The 22,237-nt window shown below is 50.6% G+C and overlaps 2 protein-coding genes across 3 annotated transcripts in view; one reads left to right on the plus strand and one right to left on the minus strand.

Annotated features, from left to right (window-relative positions):
* LRRK1 (leucine rich repeat kinase 1) overlaps positions 1 to 11,233 on the plus strand; it is a 76,712-nt gene extending 65,479 nt beyond the window's left edge. Inside the window, exons 31-34 of one of the 2 annotated variants that reach the window (XM_035554780.2) lie at positions 1,182 to 1,298; positions 6,382 to 7,217; positions 7,810 to 7,911; positions 9,779 to 11,233. In XM_035554780.2, coding sequence (XP_035410673.1) covers positions 1,182 to 1,298; positions 6,382 to 7,217; positions 7,810 to 7,911; positions 9,779 to 9,956 — 1,233 coding nt within the window. In that variant the 3' untranslated portion in view covers positions 9,957 to 11,233. Of the gene's footprint in view, positions 1 to 1,181; positions 1,299 to 3,306; positions 4,997 to 6,381; positions 7,218 to 7,809; positions 7,912 to 9,778 lie in introns of those variants that run through there. The other variant, XM_035554781.2, reaches the window with a different exon arrangement.
* A 6,547-nt stretch (positions 11,234 to 17,780) lies between these two features.
* The window catches only part of CHSY1 (chondroitin sulfate synthase 1), a 66,653-nt gene continuing 62,196 nt past the window's right edge, over positions 17,781 to 22,237 (minus strand). Inside the window, exon 3 of the mRNA XM_035554633.1 lies at positions 17,781 to 21,250. Coding sequence (XP_035410526.1) covers positions 19,658 to 21,250 — 1,593 coding nt within the window. The 3' untranslated portion in view covers positions 17,781 to 19,657. The remainder of the gene's footprint in view (positions 21,251 to 22,237) is intronic.

Below are 22,237 nucleotides of genomic sequence, written 5' to 3' on the forward strand. Positions count from 1 at the left end.
CTGTTCCCTGGTGTATCATTTCTGCTGGTTGTTTAGCTGACACCTAGATCAAAATCACGTCTCCTGGTGTTCAAAGCGGTCGTGGGAACCTCTGCTGCCTGAGATGAAGCTGTCCAGGTTGTAGCATATCTGTGCTGGGGGGTTTGATCTGGGAAATGTCCTTATCTATAAGTGATAAAGGGAAACAGTGAAAGAAACCATGCGTTAAGGGTGGGGTTTTGAAAGAGGCCTGAGGGATTTGAAAGTTGGTGGGAAATGGGTACCCGAGTTTAGTATTCATCCTGGAAAACTGTGACTGAAAAGATAAGAGTGAGGGAGCATGGCTGATTTATCTCTCAGAGCCCCTGTCTGCCCATCAAAAACGGCTGTGTTAAGTGTCAGCCAGTTCTGACACAATCATTTGACACAAAACAAATAAAAAATAGTTGAACACACATTGAAATGTTCCTGAAGTTCAGTTTCAGAGAGAGAGGAAAAGGCCACACTTGCTGAATAAGTAATTTGTGCTGGTTAATTCACTCAGCTGTGGTATAGATACTGGAACTGAATGAGAGTATTGGTCTTTCTTCCATGTAGGAAAATAAGATATTTGACATTTTCTGTCCTCACAAATTGAGGCAAAGTTCGAATATTCCTATTTTTTCCATAACAAGGAGTATAAAAAAAGTATAAATCAGAAAACTTTAAGCATTTTATTTCCACCTTTTTGATCAAAATTAAATGTGTCGATATTCCCCAAACCAGGTGTTCTATTTCAGTTTAGTGGACACACAAGGTGTAAAGCAGGTGTAATTCCACATACAGTGTAATATTGGCTTTACTTGAATTGACAGATTAATGCAAAATAACACAAAACATGTTTCAGTTGTCCTGACATGTTCTGTGCAGAGTTGTCAAGTTTTTTTATAGATGTGGTGATAAAATACCTGTAGTGGTGATTTTGGTTGCTCTTGGATGGTGCATACATCGCCCACAGCTCGTTCGGGGGAAGGCAGTACCCAGTTTCTACCCACAGACAAGGCAGACGGTCTCCAGAGAAAACAAAGAGAAAACAAAGCTTTGGATATCGAGAAACACAAATAAAAACTGTTTTTGGAACCAATCTGATCTTGTCCAGATATCAAATGTAAACAGCATGAAAGGTGATTGAAATTTATTGAATTTTATGTGCTTTTTCACAGGACCAGAAGATTTCAGTGTACGGGTTGCAAGGCATGTGTCCTCTAAAGGCTCCACAGAAAGGTTTAGACACTCCTGCTACTGTGAGCTGCTTCCTGGTAATGCCTGTTGTCAAAAAGGTAAGGAGGAACCCAGCTCTTACTTGGAAAGGGAGCGTTAGTGCCACTTGTCACTAGCCAGCATCGAAGGACTTTGCAATGTCTAGGAATGTTTTGGCAGTGGGAGGAGAAGGTTTCCAGGTCTTTGTGCCTCTGCCAGCAGAGCAAGAGACACAGGCGTGGGCATGAACCTGAGTCGGGGACCAGAGCTGGCACTTCCAAGCCTGCTGGGAAAATAGTCAAAATAGATCAAATTCCTCCACAAGGAAGTTTTCCAGCTGTGTTTCCACATCACTGCAAGACAAGGTTTAGGCCGATCAAGGAAAGTAGAGGGGACGTGAACTAATAATTAGTATAGAGATTTGTTAACTATTGACACAGGACGCTGGTATATCCTAGCTGTTGCATTCACTCTTTTCTTGGCATGTGTGCATGCTGTTGTGTGCACAGCCATCTTTAAATATTATCTAGGCCCAGCCACAATTCTTTTTCTTTTTTTTTTTTTGGTTTTGAATGAGAACACTTAGATAATAAATGCAGTCCACGAACTGCCACCTGTGGGTAATAACAAAAGCTGTATACTATCTATCTGGTTCTGGAGATGATAACATCCAATTACTGGCAAGCGAAGTCTGACATTACTGCCTATTGTGGGCAAGTCTTGGGAGATGCATAAAAACTGGTTTGGGGCTAAATTACCTCCGGTTTGCCTACAGCCACCTTGAGTAAAAACATATAATTATACTCCAACATTATTGGTAGCTCTGTAGCTTTTGCAAATGCCAGTGTACTGTTAGAAGTCTAAAAGCTCAATATGGAGCAGTTCTCAGAGCAACAATGAAGCTGTTTTATAGCATGTCTCCGTTCTGCATTGTTGTCCATTTCTGGCTCATTTGCTTAGACTGCTGCAGACTGAATCCAAGGCAGATGGTTAGTGTAAGGTGTACCACTTAACTTCCAAACATGGTGTAAGTAGGACTGAAGGAGGGCATAGATCTAAAGTTGGCAGAGGGATGAATTTCACCCACCAGGAGGCTGTGTCTGTCGGCTTTCTTTGGCTCCCAAACCTGTAGCGTTTCTTCACCTTGGAGTTTCATTTCTGATGTGCAGGGCAAATTTCTTTTTTGTGCTGCCTGAGGTTTTGTCCAGGACAGTCGAAGGAGCCTTTCACTTTCAGCTTTTCCACTGTCACACAGCTTGCAAAGCCATTCCTCAGGGGTTACGAGTGGCTTTATGTCTCCTGGTTTCTATTTTCAGTTTGTGGCTTGCCTAGAAAATGTCATAAATAATGCCAGGCCCTACAATAGTAATATTGAGTCTAGACACCTCCCTTCCTCCCCCGACCCTACCCAACCTTCCAGAAATCCACATCCCTTCGGCGCACTCCTTCTCAGTTTATTGGACTTACTTTTTCCTCTCTCCTTTCTATGAATGAATTTGGCAGTGAAATAGCCACAGCAGCAGCCATGGGGATGTGCAGACCAGGCTGGCAAGAAACTAAACCATTTTTCAACACAGCCAGTTCTTCCCAAAAAGCTAAGTGGAAAGCTACACTTGTCAAACTTACTGTATGGCCTAGCAAGTTGTATCAAAGTTATCGCATGGTAATTATTGTCCAGTGGAGAAGAGAATTGCTCACATTTCCCTGGGAAGAAAGACTTTAGCTAATGAGATGTGAGGTAACTTGCAGTCAGAGAATCGCCGAGGGATGTTGCTGGGAAGGGGAATTCTTTATGACTGCCTTGGGAAGGCTGATCCAAAAGAAACAGTTTCCAAAACTTGGTTTCTCATCCAAAGGAAGCATCATGGAAATTTAAAAGCAGCAGAGAGGGGCCCAGAATCCAAAACTCACCCGCCAAGGAAAAGTCTTGTACAATTTAAGCTTTTTTGTTGCATGGTTTCTGTCACCAGTATCATCGTTTCTGACAAAAAAAAAATTAAGTTTTCAGTGCAATCCCTTTCAGAAAAACAAGCAAGCACACAAACAGGTTAAAAAGAACGAAACGATGCTTTCTAAATTGTTTTGCAGCACTCTTACAAAGCAATGCTGAAGGAGAGAGAGATCTGAATGGGTGCGAGTCTCTGGCCTCCTGCAGAAACCTGGAGCACACGAAAACAAAAGCTGCATTTAAAGGCTGCGGCCTGCCGCGGCCTTCGGTGCCAGCAGTGCCAGACCCCGCGGGGAAGGAGGGAGGAGGTGACCGAGGCCATGGTGCTGGGGGCTGCTTTTTTTTTTTATTTTAACCTGCTCACTGCGGCCATCCCAGCTGCTCTGAGCCTTGCACTGTCCTCGGCTCTGAGGACAGGACGTCTGGAGCCAGCTCATCTTCTGTGCTGCCCGTCACATACTGTCACAGCCCTGCTCGGAGGCCTGCCTTGCTGGCACAGCGGGGCTTCTGGCAAGACGGAGACTTCAAATGCAGTTTTGTTGCTGCGTGTTTTTCTTGGCTCCTCGTGGGGCTCGAATGTTGAAAATGAATTCTGAGAAAGTTACTTAAGGTTTCTGGAGCCTGCCGCCCTGCCTGCATTTGGTCGCTGTTGTAATACCCCGATGTGGAGAGCTTTTGCCTCGCTGCCCTGCCGCACCAGCACCTAATGAAGTTTGGTGAGTCCGTAACACCCACGGGTGGGTGGCCTTTGCAGTGCTCTTCTGTGAAATGTGTCACCTCCTTGTCCTCATCAGGCAAGCGATGGCAGGTAGAGGGCATTTCTCAGGATTTTGAGCTTTTATTCCCCCTTTCCTAAACAAAGAGATGGTAATAGTGGATTAAAAAATCCTGACAGTCGAGCCTATGAGTTATAAGTGCCCCAAAGCATAAAACATCTTTCAGATTTGCTTCCACTGTTGTCTAGACAGGCTAAAATTTGGCATGGTTGGTATAATCAGTAAAGCTCAGTGGGTATAACTGGTGCAGCTCTGCCCGGTTGCGGTGTTGATTTCTCAGTGCAGGAGGCTTTGGCCTATCAAATCCAGAAGGGAATCGTGATTGTTTTACACGAGCTGATGCTGATCAAGGAAATAAAATTTTTTTTGAAGACTATGCTTGGGTAATTCAGCATTTTCAAAGCAAGTGAGACAAAATTACAGAGAACTCTGAAGACTAACAGTGTTCTGTGTCACACGAGGAGCAGTCCAGGTCAACAAACCCACAGTATGTTTAGGCGAGCCAGCGTAAGCACTTCAAGCAGCATAGCCACAGCATCTCGGAACTCCTCGCCCTCTTGCAGTGCGCCTGATAATGAAACTCGGCAACAATTTTCTGGTCATTAAAACAATGAAATTCAATCTTTTAATTTCACGTATTCCCATTTCAATTTAAATTTTCCATTTTTAGTACGAAATACTCGCTATGCAGGGTCCTTTGGACTGAAAAGTTGGACCATTTCCACCAGAGAAATGTGGGCTGTTGTGCTTTGTTTTGTTCTGGTTTAAATAATCAAACTCCTTTCCAAAGGAAAAAAAAAAATCCAAAGCCCAGCTTGTGCAAAGCACTGTGCCATGTTCCAACCTATTGATGCAACCTCCTGGCATATCCAGGAGCCTTCACACCAGATCCACATGGCAGCAGGGCCATGGCACCGAGCACTGCAGGCCACTTGGGTTTCTTTTAATTAGTTGTTAGAGAATTGGGACTGGACTGAGTTGAAGTCCAAGTCCCATTTCACAACTTTCCACTTGCTTCTCTAGTTTTTCCCATTACAGGGAAGTTCTGCCGTGATTTGGATTAGTCATATGGGCTCAGCACACCGATGGCTTTACTCACACTTCGTATGCAGATAGTATGGTTTACTCCAAGGCTCTTAACGAGCCTTGCAAACAGTGTTATCAATTAAACTAATACTTATCCCTGTTCTATCTGCCCCTCGATATCTGAGAGCAACTCAAGATGCCGATTTTGGCCCCTGCGGACCTAAGCAGCCTGGGAGCTATCTTACGGGGCTGGCACAGCCAAGATCCCTGGAAGGGCACAAGCTTTCCCTTGATTTTTGAGCAGTGAGGGATGACGCCAGGTCTCCAGCCCACCTCGCAGAGGCAGGCAGCATTGCTGGAGCCCCGGGCATGCCAGGAGGCAGAGCTTTCTGCCACGACGGGGCCGTGGAGGGGTGAGGCTGTGTCGGGTCAGCTGGCAGCGCTGCGTTGTTCGGTTCTGTTCGCTTTGGTTTGTATCAGCGAAAAAGCCCTGGGCAAAGAGGCTTTTCTTAGAAGTTATTGCTCCCTGGGGAGGAAATAAAGGCCTTTGAGGTAGGCATTGTTTTATCTGCTGCACAGATGGGGAGTTTCTGGTACGGACCCAAGGTCATGGGGAGTTAATTCCCAAGAGAGCCATTTCCCTGTCTGTTTAACAGCTCCTTGCACTGCTGCAGGGAGCTGGAGCTGCGGTGAGCCGTGGCCTTCTCGCCAGCCCCCGTCCACAGGACACAGCATACCGGAGCTCAGTGCTGGCCTCAGCTCCTGCAGCGAACACGTCTGTAGTCGGGGGCAGGTTTTTAGCTACCTGCAGAATTGCTCACAGCACTCAGCAGCCGCTTTGCTGAGCTGCTGCTTCCGTGCCCTCCGCTGGGATGTCCGTGAGCTGCCGGGGCTCCCAGGCTGAGAGCACATCCCTGGGAGGAGCGGAGCTATCAGGGCAGCAGACATCAGATGCAGTCACTCCATACTCTCGTTGGGTTGTCTCCCTCTCTTTCCATTTCCTCCTGCATTTCTTCCATTCCTCTCCTACCTAGCCTGATAGCAATAGCCTCGCTGTGCTTTACTCCTTTCTGGATGTGGGCCGGGTTCCTACAGCTGGATTCCTGGGATCGTGATGGCTGTCTCTGAACATGTTCCAGCTTGAATTTGTTAACCTTCGGGGCTGGCTGCCAGGCCTGTCTATCCTCCCTTGCCAATAAAGAGAGGTAATACTGGGTGAGAGGAGTACGGCTCTGCAGCAGCTTCCATGTAATGACTTCTTTTTATGTTGCTGTTATCGCCGAGTGATTTGGGGTAAGTTACTCGTGTACTCATAGGGTTGTGAGAGGCAGCCAGAGCCTCTGGGATTGAAAGGTTTTGTGTTGGAAGGAGGTAAAGAATCCAGAGAGACAATCTGCCGACTGTTTCTTGCAGAACTCGTACGTGGTGCTGGCCGGCTTGTCGGATGGCCTCGTAGCAGTGTTTTCGGTAGCCCAGGGCATCCCAGCAGACACCTGCTCCTACCTGTGCTCCCACACGGCGAACAGGTCCAAGTTCAACATTTCCGATGACGACCCCCGGCAGAACCCCTACCCCGTGAAGGCCATGGAGATCACCAACAGCGGGGCGGAGGTGTGGTACAGCAACGGCCCCGGCATCCTCATCATAGACTGCTCCACCATGGAGATCAGCAGGAGGCTGGAGCCCTTCAGCCCGCCGTCGGTGATCACGTCCATCGCCTGCAACTCCGAGTGCCACGGGGAGGAGGTGGTTTGGTGCCTGGACGATAAGAGCAACTTCCTGGTCATGTACCACGTTACCACCTACCAGCTCTGCGCCCGCTACTTCTGCGGAGACTGCAGCCCCCTCCGAGACATGTTCACGATCCAGCAGCCTTCTGCAGTCATCCCAGCCACTGCACCCATACACCCCAAAGCCCTGGAGGGTAACTCGCTGGCGGACATGAGCATTATCTACAGCCCGGAGGTTGGCACCCAGATTTTAAACCACCAGGACTCACTCACAGACTATTGCTCCATGTCTTCCTACTCCTCCTCGCCTCCTACCAGGCTCACCCGGTGCCCCTCCAGCCTGCCCAGCTCACCCACGAGCTCCTCCAGCGCACCATTCTCCACGGATTTTGAGGAGCCTGACAAATTTCATGAACTGAAGCCTTCCCCAGATCACGATGCTATGCCTGCAGGCGACAACGCACAGCATCTTCAAGCTGTCAAGGTTCTTGCAGTGAAAGACCTCATATGGATCCCCAGGTAAGTGGGTCGCTTACCAGAGCAACTTGATCCAAATCCCTCCTGGGCCGAGGGATGAGAGATGAGCTCCAGCTGATTCGGGAACTTTGGCATGCCCAGTGTGATTCACCTGCCCAGAAAATCAAGGTACCACTGAGAAATTACATTCCCAGTACTACGGTACATCAATTTTTCTACTCCTTTTTAAAGAATTCTGGTGTTGGGCAGAACTGGTCACATCTAATGTCTCGTGAGACTGATTTCAGCAGAATGGAAAAGTGGGTGGTGAGACTCGACGCCCCGTTTCCCTGGCTACTGAGGAAACAAAGAGCAGCAGGCAGCTTCCTCGCTCAGACGCAGCTCTGGCAGGTCCCGTTGCCTCCTGTTGAGCTGATCGAAATCACCAGAAATGCGATTTTGCCAGTCACAGGGGCCCTCGTTGTGGTAGATTTGGGATCACACTTGGTCACATTGCAGCGCCCCCTTTCCTAAAGAAGTCCATATAGCTACGGGAGGGGTTGTGGCAGAGGATGGATATCTAACATGGGTTTTCCTTGGCTGCCAGCGGTCCCCGCTGCAGTGTATGAGTACAATCTCCTTGTTTCTCTTCCAGGAGAGGAGGGGATATCATCGTGATCGGACTGGAGAAGGAATCCGGCACCCAGCGGGGCAGAGTGATTGCTGTGCTGAAGGCTGGGGAACTGGCTCCCTACGGGTGAGGCTGGCTGGGGCGGTGCCTTTCGCACCAGTTTCCAGGGGCACGAGGGGACCGAGGGTGGCAGAGGGTGGCTCTGCAGGCTCCAGGGGCTCTCGGGAGCTTCCTTTCTCCTTCCAGCACCATCTGAAAAGCCACGGGCTGGAGCGCTCCAAAAGCCACGGACACCAAGCACCCCGTAAGGTGACAGGCAGCACCGCTTTGCACAACGCCATCAGTGTCGGTCTGATCCTGCCTGGTGCTGGCTCCCGGCGCTCGGAGGGCACCGGCACCTGGCAGGAGATGGCTGGAGCTTGGCAGGCCCGGGCCCTGTGTCAAGAACAAGCAGCGTATTTATGCAGAGCGCAGCGCCTGTCTGTGGCTTCATTCACGTGGGTCAGGTTGAAGTTCTGGCTCTAAATGAGCACCTTTGTGCTGCCGGCAGGGCCGGGCCGGGGGAAGGCTCCCGGGGCACAGGGGGGAGCAGTTACATACATTCATTTAAAATGTTTCATGCAGCAAGCAAGAGTCCAAGTAAATAAATAGCTGCTGGAGAGATGGGAGTGTTCCTGCTGATCACTTAAATACCGGGCTAGGATTGTACTATTTATGTCCAAACAAATGGAGGTTAAGCAGTGCTAAGGATTATAAATGACCATTTATTACCGCTGGGTAAACACAGCGTGAGATCAAAGCGCTCCTGCCATTCCCTCTGCTCGTTAATTGAGTGTCTCTCGGTTAGTCGAGAGTCAGGTATCGGTGACTGTTAGCTCCATTTTTTTTTAACTTCGCCCAGTTTGTGGAAAGAAATAGGGGAAAAAATGAAGTGTGGAGTCCGGGCAAGGTGTCCCGGCCGTCGCAGGCTCGCGGGTGCTGGCCGGGTCGGGCACGCAGCCCGCCGAGTCACCCACAGCACCGGCAGGACGAACGCAGGATCCTGCCTGCCTCCTCCGAGCCCGTTACTCACTTGGGCGTGGGGAGTTTTATTGGCGACCCAGAGCCAGCTCCAGGCCCTGCGTGGAGGGGGACGGGAAGGGAGATGGCTTTTTAGGGCAGCTTGTGATAAAAACCAGCTGCCAAGGATGCCACGCAGCCCTCGTGGCCAGCGCTCCCCACCGAGGTCTGGGGGCCTTTCTGGGGGATGTTTTGGGGCTGGTCTTCCCCCATCTGCTATTGGAGTGGTGGAAAGAGTCCAGCTAGGGATGGACTCCTGTCCTTTGAACCCTGCGAGGCCATAAGTACCACCTTCTGCCTGGCCAGCTCCTTCTGGGCTGTCTGCAGGGCCAGCTTCAGTCCCCACTGCTTGATCAGGAAATGCGCTAGGAGGCTGTGAAGGGAAGGACCCCCACAAGCGATGCTGTCACGTGGCACTCCTTGTACACGAACCTTACAGGTCCCTGTGCTGCTGTCGTAGCCGTGCCTGCTGCTCCGGACTTGGGGCTCGTACCCCGAGCTGGCAGAGGTGGGCTCCGTCCCGCTTCCACGTGGCCTTTTGGGCCCCAGAAGCTCTTGGCAGCCTGTTAGCTGTGGCACGATGCAGGCTACTTTGCAAACACCCAGCTGGCAGCAGGAAGGAGTCTGTGGATTTAGCAGATCAGGAGATTACCAGCAACTTCAAAATGCCGTGGCAGACTTAAGCACCCGTCTTCCTGTGCAGGCACCTCAATCCCTTTCAAAATCTCGTGTCGCCAAACTGCTTGCTTTTGCCATGCCGTAGTTTCTGATTCCTCTCCTTGCTGTGCTCTCCTTTCCCAAGGGTTTGCAGCTTATAAAAGGAGATTCGCTGGCTGGAAAGGGAAGCTCGTGAGCCAGTGCCTCCCAGATTAAGGGTGTGCTGCCTTAGCAGAGCTCCCTGCGCTGATGCCACTCTCTGCTCTTGGTTCCCCAGGACGCTGGTGGATGCTGCCCTCATAGCGAAGGACACCGTCGTGTGCTGCTTCGAGAACGAAAACACGGAGTGGTGCCTGGCTGTCTGGCGGGGCTGGAGCGCCAGAGACTTCAACGTTTTCTACCAGGCCTACGAAGAGCTGGGAAGGCTCGAAACCTGCATGCGAAAACGGAGGTAGTGCTCGTGGCAAGGGACCCAAGGACCCAGGAAGGATGGACGCGTCCTGCTCCGGGCACAGCTGGACTCCAGGGCACGGCCCCGCGCAGGGAGGGGATGAGAGGGGTGTGGGGAGCGTGCCTCTGTTTTGCTGCTAATGAGCTCTGCGGGGTTTCAGCGGCTGGAGCCCCGTTGGGGATTTTGGAGACTGACAGCCCCGGCGTGAGGCCGGGCCGTGGGCACTCTGCACGTCCGCCTGCCACACGCTCCCCTGCGAGCAGGAGGTGGCGGTGGCTGCAGTTCTGCTCATGCCCTTTATTCTGAGTTTCCTTCTCCCTGTTTTAAATTCCCTCCTCCCCCTCAGCATGCCCTGGCTGCTGCTGCTGCTTTTTTTTACGGTGCGTGTCGTCAGCCAGGAGAGCTCCATTTACTACAGCGGGCTCTGTCCTGGGAGCCCGGGCACGTTGCAGTGCCCCACCGCCTGCTGGCTGGCGCTGCGGGCTGTAACTCGCCCTGCTCCTCGGAGATGTGCCTGCTGCCAGCCCTCTGCTGCGGGGCTGCTGCCCACAGCCCTGCACATTTGTCAGAGGCTGCTTCAGGTGGAGCTGTGCAGGGACATGCAGGTGCAGGAACCAGCGATACGCTTTGGCTGGCCGGTGCATTTCTGGTTCCTCCACGCTATTACGGTGTAGTGTTACTGTGAGAGATCCTAAAATTAATCTCTCAGCCACTAATGTTGCACAATCTCAGTAAGTGAGCTATTTAATTGCACTGTTGCAAAGTCAATTGTAAGATAGAGCTGATACAAAGCAAAGCCACTCGGTTTGACAGATGCTTCCTGATGTGTCAAGAAGGGAGCCCTGTGAGCAGGAGAGCTTACAAGCTGTCTTTGTTCTGCTCCTCTTTCTCTCGGTAAATGCACTCTGGAGTATCAGGAACACAATAAGCTTAATTTGCCTGTGTATCTGTTCAGCTTCCGCTCACTGCAGCTTTTATTTTATCTTCATTAGCGGCCTAGGATGGTGCGTTGGCTCTGAACACAACTGCACTTCGTTACCCCAAGCTTTGTACAGCAGTGAAAAAAGTGAGCCCGGCCAAGCGCCCTGTAAAAAGGTGTACAGTTTGGATTTTGGACCTTTTTTTTTTTCTATCCCAAGAAACTTGTGTGAGCATCGGCAAGGCTGGCCAAGGCCGAGCGGGCAGGTTAACCGTCTGGTTCACATTTCTGTTGCAGGCTGCTAAAATATCCTTCTTCGGAAACAAAGTGTATCTTAAAATAAACAGATTCCTCCCCACGGCGGCGCTGCGTTGGTGGCACTCCTTATTAACAACCCACGCCTGCATCAGCTGCGGCGCGTTCGGGGTTTGCAGCAGCTGATGAAAATGCATCTCCTCCTGGTGAGCACCACGGAGGGGGGGGACACGGGATTTATCCTTTACCAGTCAAGCTCCTGGCGCAGCTTTACCTGTCTCCATCCCTCCAGCAGCTGGTGAAGCCCCAGGCCCTGTGCTGTCCCACACGGAGGGAGGAGATGGCTCAGCCCTGCCCCAGCAGTTGCATGAGCAATCCCTGAAGCCCCCCCGGGGGCTGTAAAACAGCTTGTACTTTCATTGAGTCTTCCATGTGTTCTTTGAGAGAACAATGTCTGGAAGAACAACAGTGGATCCTTATCGTCCCTCTCACCCCGAAACATCCCGGGCACTGCTTCAGGCACCGCTTCCTAGGCTGGGGGCTTGCACCAACGCCCCCAGGAGTCAGCCCAAGCCTCGCCGTCACCTGCGGTGGGCACGGGCCGGGCCCCGGCACAAAGCTGCCTTTGTTCTGCTCCCGCAGCCAAGCTCCTGGGCTGTTATTAAACGCCCGCCCGCCCCCAGACACATCATAAAGTCGCTGCTCTGAAAATCCTGCTGCCGGGAAAGGACGGTCTGCAACGGGTCAGGATGGTTGGCCGGGAAGGGAGAGGGGCCGGGGGGGCTGTGGTGGGGGACGGAGCTGCTGCGGGGCTGGGAGCGAGCGTGTGGCACCGGGCAGAGACCTGCTGGGATGTGGGGTCAGAGACCACGAGCCCAAAGAGCTTCCAACCGGGGAGTCAGGGCAGAATCCCCAACAAACCCAGAACCGTGTTAGTGCAAGGCCCCGTTACGTAGGCAATGCATGTGCCATGGGAGTAAATCCCCAGGAGGAAAAATGAACAAAAAAATAATCCCAAATCTACCAGGTCAAACAGTTTGGGAGACTTCAATGCTCATTCCTGACCCAGCAAAACCGTGCTCTGCTCCTGGTGGGATGGGTGAGCGGCACCCATTGCCCTGCCTTGCCTGGGGAGAGAGAAAAGAGCTCAAAGGCAGGAAAAACCCCAAAGCCCAGGAGCAGGGGGCTGCCCGAGCCCCAGGCACCAGCATGAGGACTCTCCTCGAGGCCACATGGGCTGGGAGCTGCTGCAAGTAACACCCAGCTCCCCGTGCTTGCCTCCGGACAGCTGACTAAATTGCAGTCCTTGCTATTTTGTTCCAGTTTCTAAAACCGGGGCTGAGCAGAGGCCTGGAAGGGGCTGGGAGCTGACCGAGGGCAGACGAAGCATCCGTGCCCTGTGGTTCTGGCAGGTCCCGGTTCGCCCAGCCCATCCAGCAGCAGCACCCACACCAAAAGGGCTCAGCTCGAGGAATCAGCTGCTCTCAAATGGGATTAAGGGCCAGGGAGGGGGGTGTTAGGCCATTAATTACTTGCTAACGAAGCTGGGAGCACTCCCCGCTCGGTGCTGAGCTGCTCCTGCAGCTCCAGGTTGCTGCTGGGCAGGAGCGAATCCCGCTGCGCTCTTCCAGCGCTGCCCCGTGGCTGTGGGGCTGGGCGCTCCCCGCGGGAAGGGGCAGCGCGTTGCTTTGCATGCTGCTGCCCAAAGGCCAAAGGAAATTGGTTTTCTTTAAGCAAATGTTAAAAGGACAGGAAATAGGGTGGCTATTTCGGGCTGCCAGCGTGTCCTCAGCTCACCCTGGGGCACGGGGACGGGGACGGGGATGGGGGCGCTGTGTGGGGTTTAGGGGCACCATGTCCCCAGGCTGGGATTTGCTGTGGGCAGCGGGCGGCTGATGCCCTGCTGAGATGGGCGTTTCATCTTCCTCACTGCATTGCCGTGCCTAGAGAAATGTCACTGAGATTTAAAAACACGTAAGAACGGCATCTTCAGCAGCTTCCTCTCGGTCCCAGCCCGAGCGGATGTCACTGGACGCCACCTCCTGCATGAGATGAGCCCTTCCTGGATTTTTATTCCCCATCACTTCAGTGCTGCACGTTTCCAGCACGCGTCCCTGTCCCCGTGACACGGCCCCGCAGCTGTCCCCAGCACCTGGGGCACTCCTGTCCCAGCACCAGAGGAGCACAGGACACAGCTGAGGCTTTGGGGTGGTGAAGGCAGATGGGAATCGCTGGGTGCTTCACCAGACCCCGCTGGGTGCAATCCCCGTGGCTCTGAGCGCTGCCGCCACCCCAAAGACCCAGCCCCAAAACCTCCCCACGGCGTGAATGGGGAACCTTGCAGCGGGGCTGTGCTCTCTGCCACCCCCAGACCTCCCGGCATAGCCACAGGGCCCCATTCATCGCGGCCCCGCTGGGCCCTACAAGGGAACTTTATGGGGCCAGCGCTGCTGAATGCAGCATTAAGGCGCCCGCGCCGCGTCCTGCAGGGCCCCCGCCGCCGGGCCCGCTCTGTAGGAAAAATATGAGCCGGCAAAGGCTCCTCTGCACAATTCGGTCCTGTTTTATTTCTTAGTTCTTCAGCTTGACAATAGGGTCTTTTACGCGGCGCTTTCATGGGGCGGGAAGCCCCCTGCCAGCCGCCGGCCGTGGGGTCCCAGGGCAGCCATGGGGGGTGGGGGGGGGGTCCCGGCACCCCCGGGGTCTTGTAACGGGAGCAGCGGAGGTGCGGGGGGGCTGCTGGTTTCCGCACCATTAAGCACTTCTGAGCGTCTTCTGGCCGTAACAAACACTGCCTGGGGAGCCGTCACTCTGACCCCTGGGGATTGGGGTTTCTGAGGAGTTTGGGCGGTGCGGGCGGCACCACGGGGATGGGGCTGCCAGGGCCGCTCCGCACCCCAAATCCCCAGCTTGGGGGCCGAGGAGCTGTTACAAACCCGGGAACTTTTCAGCTGTGTCGGGTTTGCCAAACAACAAACAAAGAATTCACGATGCCCTTTGTGCGAATAACACCCTGCGCTTTGCTTACGCGCGGCTCCTGATTTCCTGGGAGAAGGTGGCGGCGCCCGGCTCAGCTCCACGCACGCTGCCCACAAACAACAGGGGCTGGAAACGCTGCCAGGCCCTGCCAGAACCGGCCCAGGGATGCTCGGAGAAAAAGCAATTAAAACAATTCAATTAAAAAAAAAAACAAAACAAAAAAAAACCAAAGTCCTTTCCACTTAGACTCCCAAACCTGTCTGCGTTTTGACGGGCATTACCTTGGCCACGTCTCAAGGCGGGGAGCTGGCTGGGAAGCAGGCGGGGAGGGCAGTGATCCCGGCAGTGCCCCGCTGCTTTGCCTCTTTCAATTTTTTTCCTATTATTTTGGGGGAGAAGCCAGGGTTGGGGAGGGGGGCTGGCGGCTGCGGGCCAGGCACAGGACCGCGGTGCTTGCTCTGAAGAGCAGAAATGAAGGAAAGCATTGGCTTGTGGAGACAGAAGCCATCGGCCACATCCCCGGATTTGCAGCCATGGAGATGGGTTGGAGACAAGGAGGGGAATGGTGATGGGGTGGGGGTGGGGACGGGAAGAGGAAGGGATGAGGAAGGGGTGGAGAAGGGAATGGGAAGGAGACAGGAGATAGGTTTGGGGTGGGGAAAGGGATGAGGCTGAGGATGGGGAAGGCGCCAGGGATAGGGATAGGGATTAGGGATAGGGATAGGTGCCCCGGGGCCCACCTTTTGTTTCAGAACCACCTGAAACACTGCCCGGGGAGCCAGCGCCAGCAGAGCAAACAGCACCCATCTTCCCCATGTCACAGCCTGTTTGCTCTGGGCATTTGTTTTAGCACGCAATCACTCAAGTGGCTTTTAACTGTGCCCTTTGTAGGAGCCCTATCATTGAAAAGTCAATAAAGCAGAAAGGTGTGGGTTTTGTGGGTTTTTCCTTTTTGTCTTCCTTCTCTAAAGGAACAAAGAGGCAGCGAGCAGCAAAGCAGGAGCCGGCCCCGTGCCCAGCAAAGCTCCCCTGCACCAGGGACCCCCGCTTCCAGCCCGCTGGAAACCTTGGAGCCTATTCAGGTCAATTAAAGTCGAGGTTTTTATTGAATTAAAGTGTGAAAGCAAATACAGCCAGCCCGGTATTCCGTCTGGTTTTTTTTTTTTATGTTAATTTTTTTTTATTATTATTTTTATTTTTTCTCCCCGCTCATAAACATGATTTGCAGCCCAGTGGATTTCTGCCCTGGCAGCGTCGCTCCCCCCCCAAGGAGCCACTTTGGGGTGCCTGCACCTGGGAAACATCGGCAGCAGCTTGGAAGAGAGCAGAGAAGCTCCTGGGGCAGCAGTGCCAAGGGGCAGGACGCGGGGGGGGGGGGGGGGGGGGGGGCGGGTCATGGGATGAGTCTGCACCACGGCTCGAATGCGCCCAAGCCAGGGGAGCTGATGTCCCCAAGCCTGCCCATGCCCCGCGGAGAAAAAAGCCTTTGAGTGCTATATGAACAAAAAGAAACTGAATTTGCTCCAGCCAGAGCAATAACTCATGCTCCCAGAGCAGTAGAGATTATAGAGCTGGGCACAAAAACATTTGCTTAAAGCAGGGCCCAGCAATCTGATCCCCAAGCAAAGGGCTCGGGGGACCCGGCAGCGTCTGCCCGGGCGAACAGAAACCTGCTCGCGCGGCCTCTGAAGGACGTCTTCCAAAAAAAAAAAAATCTCTCGAGTGAGGCTGGCTCTGCAAGTGGAATATTTTTAGCAAGTATTCATGCAAAACGGCTTAGTCTAATGATTTGCAGCGTAAAGTTAGCCCTTCACCCAAAACTCCAGACTAAGCAGATTCTGGGTTGGGACTTTCTTGCTGATGTTGCTGGAAGGCGCCGTATGGCCAGGTCCAGGGAACTCGCTTGGAGGCCAAAGCTGGTAACTCATTTTCAGGGCAATAAAAACCCGCTGTGCCTGAAGGACCAGAACTTGAAATCCTTCCACAGACCGTGACTCTGCAAAGCTGCACACAAATATTTAACCTGCAAAGAGGCGCTCCGAGCGCTGTGGCCACCGAAGCACCGTGCCGCCATTCCCCATCCTGTTGTCTCTCGTTCCCCATCCCCTCTTTGCACACCATTTATCCTTGAGCAAGGGCAGAAGGTGCTGAGAGGGAAGCGCTTTTAGAAAAGGGTGGCAGTAAATCCAGCTCCTCCCCGAAAGGTCAGGTCTGATTTAACTCCTGTGTGTGATGCACAAAGCCCAGTGCAGCCTCGATGACGCCACCCCCCCCCACCCCCCCCCCCCAGCCCGAGGCTCACCACAGATTTCGGCCAGGCTGCCCTCGCCACCCTGCACCATGGCTAAGCACATGGGGAGAACAAGGGAAAGAAGTGCCTTGCATATTTTTAACAGTTTTAATGCACAAGAGAAGCAGCTGAGCAAATTGCTTTCAGTCACTGAGTTGTTTCAGACTGATGTCCTCACTCCTTGAGGTTCTGAACAGGCTACAGGCAAATGCTCCTGGTGTCTCCGCTGCTAATTCACTGTTCAGAAATTAGAAAGCTTCTCCCTGAACCGAACAAATGAGGCAAACTGCAAGGGCAATGTCCCAGCTCCAAAAGTAATTTCCGTCGAAGGCTGGGTTAGCACCTGAGAGCCAATGGCTTCCACCTGCGCAACCTCCTTAACACTCGGGCAGCAAATAAGAGTTTATTTTAGCATAAAATGTTGTTTTATAAAGTTAGACTTTATCATAGATGGTTATAATTTAAAAGTGAACGTTAAAATGGATTACTTTGAAGCTGCAAGTCCATAAAATATGTGCTCAATTAAGATGTGGGCCCCAAGAGCTGACTCCGAGCTTGGTGCACAACTCGCGTTCACTCCTTGAGCTTGTCTGGGAGCTGGACCAGAACTGCAGCAACTGAAAAAAAAAACCACTGGACGGGTGCTTTTCATTAAATGACTTTTTCCATTTAAATGCATTCTGCTTTTACCAGCTGTTATGGGCTAAAAAAGTCCTGCATAATCATAAACTTTAATAAATACGGTATAAGTATAGGCCTTTTTTTTTCCCCCGTCCTCTGGTGCAGTTCTTTAGGGGTCATATTCTTCAAACTCTGTTCTGCAGCCACAAATACAAGTTGTTTTTTTCCCCCCTTCCCTATTGCAAAGAAACATTTCTGCGATCCCTCAGACTGTTGCTTTGGGACTTTATTTTTCACATTAAAAAGCCCCACACCGATACTGAACACCCGTGAAAAAGGTGGCAGGGCTATTAAAAATACGTACTCAACACTTCTCACAATTATTTTTACTGTGTCTTAAATACACAAAACATGACTCAATTGTTCAGCCTTGTCACTTCAGATGTGTCGTTACGGATGTTTTCAGATGTCTCTGTTAGCAGCGGGAGCACTTTTAATCTCTCCCCAGGGACAAGCCCAAAGCCCCCATTAAACCCAACCAGGAGCACCCGGGGACCTGCCACGAAGGCTGCTCTCCCTCTCCCCCAGCCCAGCGAGGTGGCACGAGGCTCCTTCCAGGCCGAAACACAGCAGAGAGGTCAAAACCCTTTGGAAGAGAGGGGCTGGTTTGCCAGGCTTTACCTCCCCGGGCCAATTCACCTTCACAGCTGCGCCCACGCTGCGTCACGGGCACGGACGGCGGCAGACGACATGAGGAACTCCGATTGCAAATAAAAAATCTTTATTGCATCTTAGAAGCAAGTCTTAAAAAAAAAAAATTCCATGCACTGAATCCATCCAAGTACCTACATCCTTGGGACTGTCACCAAAAAACGATGAACATTATAAGACATCGACTCTACGCTAGTTGCAGTTCATATTCCATACATGTGTAAACAATGGTTATTTTTTTTTCTACTGGAATAGCAATTACTCCATAAGATCCCCTCAGACGTGGCAACAACCTAAGCATCGGTTTTTCTCCTTTCTTTCGCCATTCTCCACTTCCCAAAGAGTAGGCAAAGTGGAACTGAGAGCAACAAGACAAAATGGTGCTGGAGGATACAATAGAAAAATATATTGTTCGCTGGTTTTTATTTTTTGTTTCTGCTGAGCAAGATATTTACAGGTAGGTAGGTCCCGATAGATCATCTGCTTCAACGACAACGTCCATTCACTGCTTAAGTCTCAGTATAAAGGGTTCCCTTTCTGGCTTTAAGGCACTTTATTTTGTATATTTTCTCTAACCTTGCTAGGTGTTAATTCACAGGGATCACACTTTCCTTGTATTCAGCCTCCCCATCCCCGATTCCTCTTAGAATACCAAAAAAATTCCTAAGCTTTCGTAAGTCATTCCAAAAATGTTAAAGAAATTTGGGAAAAAAAAGATCCATGAAAAAATATTTTAGAAAGTAATCTTTGGAGATCATTTGCTGCAAATATGATGTACACTACCTTATCAGTGAGAAGATGCAATACATTCCTAATATATATATATATATTTACACACACATATATATATATATAAAATATTAAAATGACTAACAGATATTCAAGGAAAGGTCAAGAACCTAAAACAATGGATATTAAATAAATTAAAGGTCTATCAGATACAGAAAACAAAACCAAACAAAACAAAACTAGTAATCAAATGTAATAATTGTTCCCATTAACATTACGTAACCGAACAAAATCGATGCAATCAGGTGCAGTACACTTTGTATGGAAGTTTTTTCAAAGTCCTCGTTAGGGAGTTCTAATTTTTCGGTGTGTACTGTCGCTTTTCTGCGAGAGATTCTCATTTGATTTATTTCATTCATTTATGCTTCAGCCTTTCTCTATCACACGGCCTCAGCTCCAGACAGGACAGCGGTTGAGGATAATACACAGAATCCACCACGGATTCTTCCAACATTGGATCCATACACGGACCAAGTACAAACGACAAAAATTTCTACGAGGACTCATCTCATCGCAGGTTGTGCTTACTTTCTCCCCTCCCTTCAAGTTGCCTGGCCATAACAAGTGGAAGTGTATTTTAAACTGAAATAATCAGCCATTTGAAAAAAACTCCTGCAACGAACACCCCTACCATCGCCACACTGATTCGTTTTGTTCCAACACAATTTTAAAAATAATGGCTATCCTTAACAAAAAAAAAGCAGAATCTGTGCACTGTAGCAGTCTCAACAACTTTTAGATACAGCGTTTTGTCACTCTGCTTGAACGCTCAGGTCCCAATTTACAGAATCCTAGCAACGAAGACAGCAATGGAAAAGGTAGGAAACAATATTTTGTTCATAAGGAAATTCTAATTCAAGTCAGGCTTCCGCAGATCGGTCAGATAATTCTTAAACATTTTTTGTTTGTTTGTCTGAAGGCAAATATTGATCACAGTTTTGTTCAAAAACAAAAACACAACAACAACGACAACAAAAAAACCAACGGCCTTGTTCTTCTCAAAATGAGCACTTTGTAAGAAAACAACGATGATTTCTAAAATATATCCTGTGTGGTCTTTTAAAAGTGAATTATCAAAAAACATTTTCCCAAAAATAAATTAGATAATTAAAAAAAAAGTCTTTTCCAGCATAGCTGGACATTAGGCTGTCCTCACTGAGCCATTAGTATTGCTGCTTTTCCCAAAACTCGGGTCATTTTTTTCAAACCATATTTCAGCCAGCTGCTGCGTGGACCCATACGTCGAAGCTTTGGACCCCAAGCACATTTTATATTGTTTTGGATCAAGGTTGGGGTCACAAAAAACAGGGTGATGCACATGGACTACTCCAATTTCTTGGCTTCGGAAAGTTTTTAAGCCAGCTTGAATGACTTTGTTAAACAGGTCTACGTCTTCAAGGCCCCAGCCCTGGATGGAGACATCAAAGCCGCCGGCTCGAAGAAGGTCACCTTTGTAAATACAGGTAATACCAAAGCCATAGTTCCTCCAGAAACCTGTTTTCTGGGTGAAGGCAAAATGATTGTCACTAGGAACCTTTCCACTATAAACAATCTTTGGATCGTACTGGCTAAAAATGATGGGAAAGTATACTTGTTGACCCAAAACTGTGTTGGCTCGACACCTCTGGAGGAATTCTGTGGTAAACACTAAGTCAACATCACAGAAGAAAAGTAAAGACTCGTTCTGGAACTGAGAGGATCCGACTTCCAGAGCCAGTGCCCTCGAGAACTCCCCAGACACCGGTAAAACCTGCATGTCGGCCTTGGGGTATTTGGAGCGGTAATCTCTCATCAGGTCGATTTGTTTTGCTTTGTCGGGGTTGGAGTTGGAATTGAAGAGCAGGACGACCAGCTTGACGTTCTGGTTTGGAATGAGGCACGTCTTCTCAAAATTCCCCATGAACCTCGCGAACATGTCAAAACGTCCGGAGAGGGGAATCAGGATGTTGATCTTCTGGTCTTTGAGCTCCTTCCTCTCCACTTTTGATCTGCTGAGCTGGAATGGAACAAACATCTTCAGCGAGTTGGAGAGGAAGGACAAGGATCCGGAATCCTGGTTAATTTTGCTGGCCAGCTCTTTGGCGTCCATCTCTTCGTGCTCCATGAACTGGATCTTGCTGAAGGTCTGCTGCAGGTACGCGTGCCTCCTGACGGGGACGGTCATCTTCTTCCCCTTGTGCTTTTTGTACAGGAGCAACAAGTCCAGCACGTACTCTGCCCCGTACATGGGATTCACCCTGCGATAGCCATACTGGATTTCCTTGAAATCTATGATCCTCCCCCGGGTCTTGGCGTTCGCGTTGATCATTTCCATGACCTGCATAACGATGTCGTCCAGCGCTTCCCGCTGCGAAGAGTCCATTCCTCTGCGAGGGGGCTGCCCGTCGGCACCCGAGTACAAATACTTGCCCGTAAGGAACTCCCACTCCAAGATTTCCTCCCGGTGGCGAGGCTGGAACCGCATGAAGGAGGGCGGCATCCCCAGCTGCAGGTCGTCTTTGTGGACTTCTGTGTTGCTGTACTTGCTCATCAGGACAATCTCTCGGTGCAGCTGCACGGTGCGGTGGCGCAGCTCTGCTATCTTGCGGCTCAGCATGTAGCTGTGAAGTCGGTACTGGTACGGGGGGTTCTTGTTGGGGTGCAGCGTGATAGCCCTGTGGATTTTGCTGTTCCTCAGGTCTCTGATATAGCCCTTTTTGTTCTGCTCATAATTTTCGTAAAACAGCTGCTGCATCTAGAAGAGAGGAAGGAGAAGTTAGCGGCCCTGCAGCGCCGGCCTTGGGAACGTCAGCCCACGCAGCCCCCACGGGGAGAAAATGCCTCCCTGCTCGCACGGCCAGAAGGCTTTCTGAATAAGCCCTTCTTGGTTTTAGGCACAGGTTGTAGCAATACCAGCTGCTAGTTGAGGAAATTAAGAGGATTATTCATTGTAAACTGGTGAAAGAAACATCTACCGTGGATCTGGGATTACTACAGCCCACTCTGGAGACACCAGCGTCAGCCAAACAACTGAGCAGTAAGAAGATCCTAAGCTCATTTCTTCCTAACAGCAATCGCCAGGAAATAAAAACACAAAGCGTTCACTACAAAACTCTTACTATTCCTTTGCTTCCCTTGGGCTTTAATAATGATAATAAAACAACAAAAAGGATACCGAATATATAGTAAGCAAGGATGATGACAGCTTTTCCATTACACCCAAATGCTGTTCAGGCATTAGAGCTACAGAATAAAGGCACAAAAAAATCCAGCTTGACGGACGTTTGGGTTGAGGTGCTGAATATGCCAGCCGAAGTCCTGCACTGCCATGCAGGAAGGATGAACAAGCTGCAGTTCCCCTGTCATTTAAAACGTCAGTGGAAAGCACAATGCACCTGAGATTCCGGCAGCAGCTCCAGAAGGCAGACAGCACAGGACGTGTATGTGTGATAGAATAAAAGCATCTTTAAAATGGAAATTGCTTTCTCAAAACAACAAGATAGCGAGCTAAGATTAGATCCAGAAGCCTTGTGGACAGCCACGATGTAAGAGGAGCAGGCAGACCAGCCTTACAGCTTCCAGTGGCTCGGGCAGACACAATGAAAGGTGTATGCAAACCAGGATGATAACGTGCAAAACAGGCTGAAAGAAAAAGGAGGAGATGGAAAAAAATCTAACCCTCAAGGTCAATGCTGCACACCAGCCTCGACAAAGGACATTTTAAAAGATCACAGGTTGATTC

The sequence above is a fragment of the Cygnus atratus genome, chromosome 11 (assembly GCF_013377495.2).
Source record: "Cygnus atratus isolate AKBS03 ecotype Queensland, Australia chromosome 11, CAtr_DNAZoo_HiC_assembly, whole genome shotgun sequence".
Taxonomy (NCBI): Eukaryota; Metazoa; Chordata; class Aves; order Anseriformes; family Anatidae; genus Cygnus; species Cygnus atratus.